This window comes from Syngnathus typhle, linkage group LG3 (assembly GCF_033458585.1).
Source record: "Syngnathus typhle isolate RoL2023-S1 ecotype Sweden linkage group LG3, RoL_Styp_1.0, whole genome shotgun sequence".
In the NCBI taxonomy this organism is placed as follows: Eukaryota; Metazoa; Chordata; class Actinopteri; order Syngnathiformes; family Syngnathidae; genus Syngnathus; species Syngnathus typhle.
This window is the reverse complement of record NC_083740.1, coordinates 19825007-19839324: the sequence shown is the minus strand read 5'-3', so window position 1 is coordinate 19839324 and position 14318 is coordinate 19825007. Positions and strand designations below refer to the sequence as shown.

Here is a 14318-nt window from a genome sequence, read left to right as displayed (position 1 = left end):
CGATTAGAAAAAAATAAGAAAATACATATTTCCGGGCCATAGGCAAGTGATCTGATGAATCACTCAAAAAGCAAGTCGACTACTTGATGTCACAACACAACATGCATTCAAATAAAGTAGGGGGATTTTCTTTCGGTCTTGCGCGATGTTATCCATTCACCGTTTGCCTCCCGGACCCGGATGTTGTTTTAGCGATCAGCGAAAGGCGTGGGTGATGTTCGATTTTTTTTCCTGTGGGCGCGCGCCCCTACTGGAAAAATCCCTGGCTACGCCACTGGAGCCAATATCACCTAACTTTGGCCAAAAGGCAGAATACACTCTTGACTGGTTGCCAGCCTTCCGCATGGGGCATTTATCGATCATTCATACTCATATTTAAACCTAGGGATAATTTAGTCTTTAGGAAGCGCTCGTTTTAGCAAAAACTAATTATTTTACACTAACTATTATTTTAGTTTAAATTTTTCAAATTAATTATATATATAATATATATATATATATATATATATATATAATTATATATATACATATATATATATATATAATTATATATATAATTATATATATACATAATTATATATATAATTATATATGTATATATATATATATATACTATATAAAATTATATATATAATTAGTTTAAAAATTTTAAAATAAATAATAGTTATAATATATAAATATATCACATCACATCTAAATCAATGATAAACAAAGTGCAACAGAAATAGCTACTTGCTTGCACTTTGTTTATGATTGCGAGAACTGTCTTGTTCAATGTTTTTTTACATTTCAGAATTATTAATGATGAATTGGTTTTATAATAAAAACAATTTAGTTACTTTTAGTTTATTTATTTGCAAAAAGGCCATTGTCAAAACATCACATAGAAATATATTTTCAAAATTACTTTTAACGTATCATTTAAAAAAGTGATTTATCGCTTTGTGATTCAGTAAATTGCTTCACATTGCATCGGTCAAAAAAGCGCATTGTTACACCACTAACAAAGAAACAAATTACTAACTGTGTGGCTAAGAACGCAAGTAAGAAAAAAACAATATAAAAAGCAGTATAAATGTGAAAGAAAATATTAACATACCACAGGTGTCTGGTTGGCACAGAAGGTTGTTTTACAGCAACAAGGGCCCCTCCTTCGTCCAGAAACCAAACATTGTGCTCCTCTTCAAAAATCTGAACATTGTTGATCACACATAAAATATCTTAGAATGAAAAGAAAATTAACAAGTAATGCCTACTGACAGCTACCTTTAAGGACTACATCTATTCGCTTATTGCTACCTTTAAGCAACTTGTAGGTAACCATAAAGGGGGGAAAAACTCTCTGTAAAAATACCGTAATTTCCGCACTATTAGGCGCACTTAAAAACTTACAATTTACTCAAAAAAACACAGTGCGCCTTATAATGCAGAACACCTTATATATGGATCAATTGATGAATTTATAGATCCAAACTGGTTGTACACAGCGTTCTGCCAAAACGATTCAGTACGATTCACTCCGCTTCCCAGCATTACTGCAGCCATGGTCAAGGGGCATCACTGAATAGCTGTTGTAGCCGCGAGGCTATTTCATTTCAAAATAGGCTGTTCCGTTAATGTTTTTGAGTATGTTTACAGATCAATATCCAACGGAATCATAAACAAGCAGTACCAATGTGTTAAATCAGTCTTTAGTCTGTTCCGATCACTTTTATGGGAGAATTTGAGAAACGTGATTGTTTACAGCGGCCCGCCATGACACTTTGCTGAGGCTCATGGAAGTTTGCGAGCTGAGGCTCATGGGAGTTTGCGGGTGGCTAATGCTGTAATGATACGTAGCTGCTATACGGACGAGGCTATTTCATTTCAAAATAGGCTGCTCCGTTAATGTTTCGAGTAAATTTACAGATCGATGTGGAACGGAAACATAAGTACCGTATTTTTCGGACTATAAGTCACGTTTTTTTTCATACTTTGGTTGGGGGCGGCGACTTATACTGAGGAGTGACTTATATGTGATTTTTTTCATAAATGTTCAAAATAAAAAAAAAGTGAAACCGCGATAAACGAACCGCGATGTAGCAAGGGATTACTGTAAATTGAATTTCAAATGACGTCAGGGGCGTGGCGGTTGTTTACATAAAGGACAAATATTCGATCACGGGATGACGAAGATGACGAAGGGCCCCAAGTGCTACCAGCATCATTAGCGACTTTGTTTGTAAGTGACACGGAGGACGAAGAGTTTGAAGGACTTACTGGTTTGGAGTGACACAGAAGGTTTGAACTATTATGGCTTTTACGTACGCCCATCCACTGTCCGGGCACGGTGGATGGGGCTCGGACATGGCTTTTACGCACGCCCGGTCCTACTCTACGGAGCTCTCTTTCACCTCTGTGGATGAAAGTCGGGGGCCGGCGCGCGGCCGGGTGGCTGTCCGGGGACGGTGAATGGGGCTCGGACATGGCTTTTACGCACGCCTGGTCCTATTCTATGGAGCTCTCTTCCACCTCCGTGGCTGGAAGTGCCACCTCCGGGGATGGAAGTCCAACCCACCACACGCCTGGAAGTCGACGTCGGTGCTTGGGGCCGTGTGGCGGTGAACTATTTATGTTATAGTTATTTGATATATTTCATTTCGTGTAGCAACGTCTATATGTTTTTATCGTTACAGTTCAGTAGTTGTTGGCTAGTTGAACTCTTGTTTTGTTAAATAAAGAGCCCTTTACCTAACCCGCATCTTTCCTTGTACTTTGTTAACGCTATAATATAGTTATATACTAGATCTGTGGAATAACGACAAGGCTGACGTCAGGACGCACGCGCGGTGTTGTTGACAAACGACGAGGAATTAGATCAATGGATTTAACGATTTAGAATGACACAGATGGTTTGGTAATATTATTGCTTATATACCGTTTTTTTCCGTGTATAGTGCGCAAAATTTAACTAATTTATTGTCCTAAAATCTGGGGTGCGCATTACTATACATGGGTACAAAAAATTTTTATTTTTTTTTTTTAATTTTTTTTTTTTTTTTTTAAGTCCCAATGATCGTCACACACGCAGGGAGGCAATGGGTCCCATTTTTATAGTCTTTGGTATGGTCTTAACTAGGCTGGATGTAATTTTTTTTGTTGCCGTTGATTTCTCCGACTGCCCATAAACGCACCACCGCGCTCCGTGCGCGCACGGGAAAGAGGCGGCTCTGTATGGGAGAGACGTTGAAGAGGAATAAAAACACCCTTGGAAACCAAAACTTGCCCCTCGTCGTGACTCGGAGCCGCAACAAATGTTTCGGATTTGTGTAGGGTACATTGTGACAGACAGCAAACGAGCAGGTGATGGAGCAAGCCTTGTCTGATACGAGAGCATTGCGCTCGTATGGAGCGTGTTTGAAGTGAACAGCAGAGACGAAAGGAACAAGGCGAAGTGTTGTGAAATAAAATATTACCTGTAATACGGATTTAGGTAGAGAACTGAACTCTCGCTCTTTATATAGCTGACGTGTCTTGCGCATCTGTAATGGCGGCCTCCGTATGATATCCGGTTTGCGTGTGTGTGCGAGAGCGAGCGAGAGCGCGAGAGAGAACGCTCAACCGTAGCGCGCCGCCGACCGCCCAACTGCACCACGCTGGTCGCATTATTGTGACAGAGCCGTCGCTGACATTTAGAAGATATTTTTAAAGTCCTGATGTACTTTCTAAAATTTAAGTGGACCTCAGTGCGCACTGCGCAGGGAGCTTAATTTGGTGCGGTCGCGCAACCGCAGCGCGCCGGGCGCTCACTGTCGCATTGCTTAAAGAGCGCCTTTGTGTTTTAGGATGAACAGCAGAGACCAAATGAACAAGGCAAAGTGTTGTGAAATAAAATATTACCTGTAATACGCATTTTGTTATTTGCTGATTGAAACTGCTAATTAAACTGTGAATTGAAACTAATAGGAAGAAAACAACTCTCGCTCTTTATATAGCTGACGTGTCTTGCGCATCCGTTCTGTGCATTTTATTTCACAACACTTTGCCTTGTTCCTTTCTTCTCTGCTGTTCACTTCAAACACGCTCCATGCGACCGCAATGCTCTCGTATCAGACGCTTGCTCGATCACCTGCTCGTTTGCTGTCTGTCACAATGTACCCTACACAAATCCGAAACATTTGTTGCGGCTCCGAGTCACGACGAGGGGCATGTTTTGGTTTCCAAGGGTGTTTTTATTCCTCTTCAACGTCTCTCCCATACAGAGCCGCCTCTTTCCCGTGCGCGCACGGAGCGCGGTGGTGCGTTTACGGGCAGTCGGAGAAATCAACGCCAACAAAAAAAATTACATCCAGCCTAGTTAAGACCATACCAAAGACTATAAAAATGGGACCCATTGCCTCCCTGCGTGTGTGACGATCATTGGGACTTAAAAAATAAATAAATAAATAAATAATTTTAAAAATTCATAAAAATCGGGTGCGTATTATACATGGGTACAGGCTTTTTTCCAGCATCAGCATGCCATTTTTAGGGTGCGTATTATACATGGGGGCGCACTATACACGGAAAAAACGGTAATAGTTTTGATATATAATTTATCTATCGTTATATGGGCTTGTGGAACATTTTGAAGTGCAACTGCCGTCAGCGGCGAGCACCCGGCATTGTTGACATAAAGGACGATCGATGGATTTAATGAATTGTGACACAGATGGTTTTATAAACGTGTTATTTATGTAATAGTTATTTGAACAACTCTGAATGTTACGTTAGGCCCGTTCTCAGTTCTTCGTTTGTGTTTCTGTCACGTTATCATACCTATCGTTTAGCCCAGGGGTGGGCAAACTTTTTGACTCGCGGGCCGAACTAGGTTCTAAATTTGGACCGGAGGGCCGGACCAGGAGCAGATGGACGTAGGCGTTGTGTGAAGTCATATAAGCGACCTGTAAAGGTCATTGCATAAAAGATCTTGGCCTTTAGTAGGTAGTAAAGCATGGATATTCCAAACAAGTTTTTTGAAAACAAATGCATTTATTAACAGCATTAAAAAAAAATAATTCACTAAAAAACTGCTATCAGTGATTCTCATAAAATACGACACTGTTATTATGAATAACAATCTCCATCACTTCAATGCCTGCAGGTCAGATTAATGAAAGATGTTTATCTCATGAGATCACATCAAACGGCAAACATTCTGACCAAATATATCATCTTGAAGAATCGGTGAAAGCATACATCCAAATAAACTAATCAAAACAGCAACACGGTGAGGGGTATCTGAAAATCAGAGCAGAGTTTTAACTCGCAAACACCTGGTAACAGAGGTGAGGAAACGGGAAACACTTGCTTAAAGTAAGCCTTAAGAACTTTACAGGTTAAGATTAGTCGCAAATAGGTGGTGCATCAATGTCCTTGAGCATCCTGCATTGTTTGAAAATGAGAATGGTCGCTAGTTTCAATCCCTGCTATGTGTACAAATCATATTCAAAATGCATTTTTTTACAATAAACTTGAGAGCCTCCCGTTCATTTTCAGTGGGAACAGTGTTGTTGGTGTCCCTTTTTTGCTAGTGCGTCATAGTCTGGAGTAAAATTTGTTGTGGCAATTCTTAGGCGAGATCCGAGGTGTTGGTCCGTTTACCTTGATCTGTGACGGGTTGATGTTGATGTGGCTGAACGTCACGTCGCGTACGTCGAGCCAAATCGGCCACTCTTTTTTAAACACTCGGCACTCACTTCTTTTTTTCGGGCCACTCATTTTAATGGAAGGATTCCAGGGGAAGGTTTGTGGGTGGCTTTAGCGCAAAACTGCATCTGAAAGCTCAGCGCGCGAATTATAAGAATGCTGTCGTCAAAGCCCACGCTCTAAATTCGGGACTGATACGAATAGAGCGAGAGTGCGCCAAGTCCGTACTACTGAGTACGTACACGCACTTGTGAGTGTGCACCGAGCTTTCTGACACGGCTTCCGGTAGTAAATGCGCAGGCGAGCGCTTCGCCATCTACTGGGAAAACGCAGTCATTGCAGGCAAAATGACAAAAAAAAAAAAAGTTTAATAATACAATTTGTTCAGGGTTGGCGGGCCGGATTAAACGGTCCCGTGGGCCGGATGTGGCCCGCGGGCCGTAGTTTGCCCACCCCTGGTTTAGCCTGTTGTTGCTCGTTCATGTCTGTTCTTGGTGTTGGATTTTCCATCCATCCATTTTCTGTACCGCTTAGTCCCCACGGGGGTCGCGGGCGTGCTGGAGCCTATCCCAGCCGTCATCAGGCAGTAGGCGGGGGACACCCTGAACCGGTTGCCAGCCAATCGCAGGGCACACAGAGACAACCAACCATCATTTTGTCGAATAAATTTCCCCCAAAATGCGATTTATACTCCGGAGCGACTTATATATGTTTTCTTTTCACGTTATTGTGCATTTTATGGCTAATGCAACCTATATTCCTGAGCAACTTTTAGTCCGAAAAATACGGTAAGCAGTACCGATGTGTTAGATCGAACTTTAGTCAGTTCCAATCACTTTTATAGGAGATAGTCTGAGAAATGCGATTGTTTATAGAGAGCTCATTGGTTATTGGCGAGTGGATGCATACCGCAGCCCGAGTCAACCTCAGTTTGTTGCAGTATAGGTTCTATTTTATGCACCTTTTAATCCAGTGTGCCCTATATATGAAATCATTTCTAAAATAAAAAATTCAATGAGGGTGCATTTTATAATCCAGTGCGCCTTATGGTGCGAAAAATACGGTAGTTATGTGAGATTATTACAAAAAAAGTTCTGCTTGGTATGATAAATCCTGAACTATTTTATGAAGCTCTCACCTGTCTCCAGCTATTTCCAGCATCAGATGATATATACATGCCAACATTGTTGTAGGACAGCTCAGCTCCAATATTCCCTGTAGTTAACAGAATGTGTGACAGAACAAAACATCTGATAGACAACATACAATTCCACACTTGGGATTAAGAAATACCATAAAATTATTTTTTTGTCCTTTTCATTTTTTAAACTAAAAATAAAGTTGCAACAAAAGCATTACCAGCTCATTGGCCTAGTGGTTAGAGTGTCCGCCCTGAGACTGGAAGGTTGTGGGTTCAAACCTCGGCCGGGTCATATCAAAGACTGTAAAAATGGGACCCATTGCCTCCCTGCTTGTCACTCAGCATTTAGGGTTGGAATTGGGGGTTAGAAGGAGTGGAGCTCTTTACAAGCCCTTGGCTTCGTCTCCCTTCTTGCACAGTTATTGATATAATAATATGTGCTAAACAATAAACTAACTAACTAACATATACAACAGACATTCACTCATCCCTCATTACAACTCATAAAAGCAAGAGTACAGCAACACTTCCTTCAGAAAGGCTGGCTTCCAGGAGTATGCTGAAAGTAGGCATCCCTGTATTTTACTGCCATTCTGTGCCTGGGGTGGATAAATGTATCAAAGCTTCTGAGGGTAGCCACTAATCATGTCAAGAAAAAAGAGAAATAAAGGAAAAAGAAAAAAACCAGATGAAAACTTGGCAAGCTATTCTTCTCTCACTCAGATAGTTAAAATATTAAAATAGATATTGGAGCAAAGCCATGCATGTACTTTCATAATCGCTATTCATTTGGAAGCTTCTCTTGCTAGTTTGACGACAACCAGCACGAGCAGCAGTCATTAGCTAATTATTGTTCACTTTGCTTTCGTTCATGCACAGTGCAACACGGGGAAAAAAAAGTCATCCATCAAACCATTTTCGACTACTAACGCTATTTAGATTCTGGACACTCCTTCAGTCAATCATGGGACATATATAGACAGAAAACCATTCAATCTTAGTGAAGTACTCAGACAAAACTCATGCGGAGAACATACATACAGTACTTCACGCAGAAAGGTCAAAGTCTAGATTTAAACCTAGAACCTTTGACAATCAGGCAGTTAGCCACATGCGGCCCTCAAAATAACCACAACCCTAAAAATAAAAATAAGGCTAACTCGCCATAAAGAGGCAATCAAATAAAGAACGAATGAATGAATAAAATGATCAATCTGGTCTATAACGTAAACATATTTGAGTTATGTTTAACTGATTTTTTAAGGTGAGCTTTCAATCCCACCATCTATGGGATTATAATGCTTCTCATGCTCCACTCTCAGAGCTGTAACTGTTTTTCAGTCCATGTAAATAATAGAAGACCGCAAGTTCTCCCCTATGGATGCTTGAAGCATTTAGACAACATAATACGATCTTTGCACTAGATGATGTCTTAAGAGGTGCAGCAAGCCAAGTAAACCACACCGATAAAGCGGAAAAGAAAAAAGTTGGTCACCAGTATATTATATATTGTATAATTTAATTGTTTTTTTATCATGCATATTACAATCCCATAAGGAAAAAATCAACCTGCAACTTTTTGTATATTTTGTGTTGCACGGCATACAAAGAATTAGATCACGCACATACAGGCATGCAAGAAGAGACACTTAAGCTTGGGTTGCCTAAGGACACCATGACAGTAACGTCACTCCAAAATGTAGTTTATATTTTACTGTTTACTTATTAGTATCCATCCATCCATCTTCTATAACGCTTGTCCCCATGGGGGTCGCTGGAGCCTATCCCAGCAGTCATCGGGCAGTAGGCGGGGGACACCTTGAACCGGTTGCCAGCCGATCACAGGGCACACGGAGACGAACAACCATCCGCACTCGCACTCACACCTAGGGGCAATTTGGAGTGCTCAATTGGCCTACCAAGAATGTTTTTAGGATGTGGGAGGAAACCGGAGTGCCCGGAGAAAACCCACACAGGCACGGGGAGAACATGCATACTCCACACAGGGAGGGTCGGAGGTAGAATCAGCGCCCTCCTAACTGTGAGGCGGACGTGCTAACCAGTGCGCCATCGAGCTGCCCCTTATTATTATTATTATTAGTAGTAGTAGTAGTAGTAGTAGTAGCAGTAGTAGTAGTAGTAGTAGTAATAGTAGTAGCAGTAGTAGTAGTAGTAGTAGTAGCACTAGTATTTATTTTTGGTGGGGGGCATTGTTTATTATTCTAACCTTGGCCATATCATTCCAAAATCATTACAGATTAGCTACGTCCTTCTGCCTAATAATGAAACAATTGACATAGTGTACAAACACAGCAATGGTGATTTTCTTTCTTCTAAATATGATGTATAACCTTAAACTTTAAGTAATGCTTGATCAGAGCCACAATTAAATGGAAACTCATCAAATATAATTATAAAAACAGATTTTTGTCACTCAAATTCAAGTAAAAGTATCTCAGTGTTACCTTAAATTACTTTAAGATAAAAACACATTGGTCTAATAATAGAATTTGAAGAGAAAATGGGAAAAATGCTGGTACCGTTTGCAGATTAAGGCACCTTAATTTACCTTGGGATTCTATACTGTTTTTAAAGACCTATTCTTTATTTTTACTTCTCTCCAGGAAAATGGATATCCTCAATATCTGCTTATGTTCAATGCACTTTCTCTCTGAGAGGGAGATGCTTGCTTTTATAATTTTGTCTTGACACATACTGTAAATCAAATCATTTGAATTATTATTTGACAATGGATAGTACATTTCAAAATTTGTCCTACCTGTGGCAACAATAACCCCCGGTGCTGAGCTCTTCGTGGAAATTGCGCCTGACAAGTAGGGGTTGTCTGAAGTTTGTAGTTGAAGATGAAGTGAACAGGAAGGCTAGAAAATAAGACCAAAACAGGATCACAATATATATGTATACAATTATATAAATATGTGGGGCGGACTACGTATTTCCTGGAAAATAAATGCAAATTTCCCAATTGATTTCAGAACTTACTGTATGTAGCACATTTTTGGACCATAGATTGTTCCAAACGTTTGTTCAAAGCCAAATATTAATTTACTTGAGAATGTATTAAACAGCATTGCCACCAGGGAATTGATTTGTTTATTTTTGTGTTTTATTTTGTTCCAAATGGCTTACCTTAACTAGGGACTCAAATTGCATTGTGGCCAACTGTAGAATTTGGGTCGGTTATTGCACATGCTGGAAAATTGTGTTAAATAGTCTTCGCAGCAATCGCTGCATGGGTTAGTTTGCATGCTTCTTCTTGGGAGCAAGTTGCCGAAGCCATAGATACGATTCAATAGACAGTGTTTGCATTTTGCTGCGTTTATTACAACTCTTTAAATTCTTAAGCGGTTTTGACGTGGATTAGATTATTACAAACATTAGCATACAGCTATGATGCAAGCCAATTTATATTTGGAGCTTTATGATAATGATAATAATAATAATGATGATGATGATGATAATAATATGGATGGATGGATGGATGGATGGATGGATGGATGGATGGATGGATGGATGGATGGATGGATGGATGGATGGATGGATGGATGGATGGATGGATGGATGGATAATAATAATTCATTAGTTTATGTTGTGCTTTTCTTGGTACTCAGTAGCTTCATGGAAGTGCAACAAAACAGACAAAACAGCTAAAACAGACCGTGAAAAGATAATAACTCTCATAAAACGACCATCAAATGAAATGCTATGTGGATTGATGTCTATGACGACGGACGATGCCTGCCTGCCTGATTCGTAAATGTTAATTTCAGGTTAAAATCCATCCATCTATCCATTTTCTGAACCGCTTAGTCCCCACGGGGGTCGCGGGCGTGCTGGAGCCTATCCCAGCCGTCATCGGGCAGTCGGCGGGGGACACCCTGAACCGGTTGCCAGCCAATCGCAGGGCACACCGAGACAAACGACCATTTGCACTCGCACTCATACCTAGGGACAATTTGGAGTCTTCAATCGTCCTACCAAGCATGTTTTTGGGATGTGGGAGGAAACCGGAGTGCCCGGAGAAAACCCACGCGGGCCCGGGGAGAACATGCATACTCCACACAGGGAGGGCCGGAGATGGAATCGAACCCGCACCCTCCTAACTGTGAGGCGGACTTGCGACCCAGTGCTCCACAGAGCCGCCTTCAGGTTAAAATAATTTACTTTAATCTACATGATTACTGGCATGTGTCTGCCTTGTCAGCACCCTGGACAGCTCTGTTTCTCTGCTCCTACCCCTCCAGACCTGCACTCATTGCCCACACCTGTTGTTCATCACCCACTCATCAAGACGCCACCTTAAGCGTACTTCTCCAGTCACACTTTGTCAGTTTGTCCCGTGCTGTTCCCTGCGCTTGGTGCCTGTTGCCGATCTTGCTTGTCTGTCAGACTGACTGACCATTCCTGAACACTGCCTGCCTTGACCTGTCCCTTTTTTCTGACCACAATCCTGTCTACTCTGTATGCCTGTTTGCTAGCTCTGCTTTGCTTTCCATGAGGTATGACCTTCCTGCCTGCTATCGATCACCACTAGCCGGGGACCTGTCTGGTTCAGTGAAGCCCTTTGCCCGCTCACCAATGACTGCTGCTTCCTGGGCACACTCACTCCTGTCGACGCTCCAGTCCTCCCTTTCCCCTTTCCCTTCATTATCCATTAAACTGTGTTCATGTCGCACTTGGTCGTCCTGCCCCGTTCGTCATCCTTTTTGCTAGCTAACATGAGCATAGAGCAAATTCCCTTTAATGCAGGCATGTCCAAAGTCCGGCCCGCGGGCCAAATCTGGCCCCCGGTCAGATTTCAGAATTACAATACTTCTTCACTGAAAATCAAGGCAATTGTGTTTGTCTAGTTTGTAAAGAGACAGTTGTCTTGTTTAAGGATTTCAACCTAAAGAGACACTATAGTCTAATCATTAGACTCTAATATATTAGACTAAACATGCTAACACATACGACAAGCTAACAGGGAGTGACCAAGCTGATAAAGTGAAGCAGCTCCAAGCTGAACTGGCATTACAACAGCGATTCTTCATGCGGGGCTGTGAGTAAAAAGTAAATCAAAAGTAAATATTACTTAATATTAAATAATTCGAAGTGGCGATGGTACTGTTGACGTTATGAAACTGTAGACGTGACACAAAGTATTACTTCCTGAAAGATATTGTAAATGACAAGAGCAAAATTAACTTATTTTAAGTTTTAATAATAACAGACAACTTTGCATTACTTATATCCATCCATCCATCTTCTTCCGCTTATCCGGGGTCGGGTCGCGGGGGCAGCAGCTTCAGGAGGGACTCCCAGACTTCCCTCTCCCCAGCCACTTCATCTAGCTCATCCCGGGGGATCCCAAGGCGTTCCCATGCCAGCTGAGAGACAGTCTCTCCAGCGCGTCCTGGGTCGTCCCCGGGGTCCCCTACCGGACATGCCCGGAACACCTCCCCAGGGAAGCGTCCAGGAGGCATCCTGATGAGATCCCCGAGCCACCTCATCTGGCTACTCTCAACGTGGAGGAGTAGCGACTCTACTCCGAATCTCTACCGGATGACCAAACTTCTCACCCTATCTCTAAGGGAGAGCCCGGACATCCTGCGGAGAAAACTCATTTCGGCCGCTTGTATCCGGGATCTCGTTCTTTCGGTCACGACCCATAAACTCGTGACCATAGGTGAGGGTAGGAGCGTAAATCGACCGGTAAATTGAGAGCTTTGCCTTTTGGCTCAGCTCTCTCTTTACCACGATGGACCGGTACAGAGTCCGCATTACTGCCGACGCTGCACCGATCCGCCTGTCGATCTCGCGCTCCATCCTCCCCTCACTCGTGAACAAGACCCCAAGATACTTAAACTCCTCAAATTGGGGCAGGATCTCATCCCCAATCCGGAGAGGGCAATTCACCCTTTTCCGATCGAGGACCAAGGACTCGGATTTGGAGGTGCTGACCCTCATCCCGACCGCTTCACACTCGGTTGCGAACCGCTCCAGTGAGAGCTGGAGATCACGACCTGAAGAAGCCAACAGCACCACGTCGTCTGCAAAAAGCAGAGACGCGATGCTGAGGTCCCCAAACCGGACACCCTCAACGCCTCGGCTGCGCCTAGAAATTCTGTCCATAAAACTTATGAACAGAATCGGTGACAAAGGGCAGCCTTGGCGGAGTCCAACCCTCACTGGGAACGAATCCGACTTACTGCCGGAAATGCGGACCAAACTCTGGCATCGGTGATACAGGGACCGAACCGCCCTTATCAGTTGGCTCGGTACCCCGTACTCCCGAAGCACCCCCCACAGAACCTCCCGAGGGACACGGTCGAACGCCTTCTCCAAGTCCACAAAACACATGTGAACTGGTTGGGCGAACTCCCATGCACCCACGAGGATCCTGCTGAGGGTGAAGAGCTGGTCCACTCCGCCGTTTCTCCCAATCACGCCCTTCCAGGTCTCACTGTCATTGCCCACGTGAGCGGTGAAGTCACCCAGTAGAACAATGGAGTCCCCAGAAGGAGCGCTCTCCAGCACTTCCTCCAGGGACTCCAAGAAGGGTGGGTACTCTGAGCTGCCGTTTGGTGCATAGACACGAACAACAGTCAGGACCTGTCCCCCCACCCGAAGGCGGAGGGAGGCTACTCTCTTGTTCACGGGGGTGAACCCCAATGTGCAGGCACCCAGCCGGGGGGGCAATAAGTATACCCACACCTGCTCGACGCCTCTCACCGTGGGCAACTCCAGAGTGGAAGAGAGTCCAGCCCCTCTCGAGAGGGCTTGTACCGGAACCCAAACTGTGCGTGGAGGCAAGTCCAACTATATCTAGTCGGAACTTCTCTGCCATGCGCACCAGCTCAGGTACCTTTCCAGCCAGAGGTGACATTCCATGTCCCAGGAGCCAGCTTCTGCAGCCGGGGATCAGACCGCCAAGGTCCCTGCTTTTGGCCGCCGCCCAGCTCGCACTGCCCCCTCCCGCAGGTGGTGAGCCCATGGGAAGGGGGACCCACGTTTCCTTTTCGGGCTGTGCCCGGCCGGGCCCCATGGGCGAAAGCCCGGCCACCAGACGCTCGCCTTCGAGCCCCGCCTCCAGGCCTGGCTCCAGAGGGGGCCCCGGTGACCCGCGTCCGGGCGAGGGAAAATGAGATCCGTTTATTTTGTTCGTCATAAGGGGCTCGTGTGAGCCGTGCTTTGTCTGGCCGCTCACCTAGGACCAGTTTGCCATGGGTGACCCTACCAGGGGCATGAAGCCCCAGACAACATGGCTCCTAGGATCATAGGGACACGCAAACCCCTCCACCACGATAAGGTGACGACTCACGAAGGTGAGAAGTTCGGTCATCCGTGAGAGACTCGAAGTAGAGTCGCTACTCCTCCACGTTAGTTATATCTCCTGTTTAAAATGTTCATGTGGCAAAAACAATTTTAAACTCATGTAAATTTAAGGTATTTCATACAGTTTGTTTAATGTTATCTGACTCTTCAGATATGAATGAAAGGCAGAATT

General features: G+C 43.7%; 1 protein-coding gene across 1 annotated transcript in view; it reads right to left on the bottom strand.

Moving 5' to 3' along the window:
• sorcs3a (sortilin related VPS10 domain containing receptor 3a) overlaps positions 1-14318 on the bottom strand; it is a 448560-nt gene that overhangs the window by 52356 nt on the left and 381886 nt on the right. Inside the window, exons 11-13 of the mRNA XM_061274950.1 lie at positions 9588-9690; positions 6806-6882; positions 1100-1191 (exon numbers count right to left, since the gene is read on the bottom strand). Coding sequence (XP_061130934.1) covers positions 1100-1191; positions 6806-6882; positions 9588-9690 — 272 coding nt within the window. The remainder of the gene's footprint in view (positions 1-1099; positions 1192-6805; positions 6883-9587; positions 9691-14318) is intronic.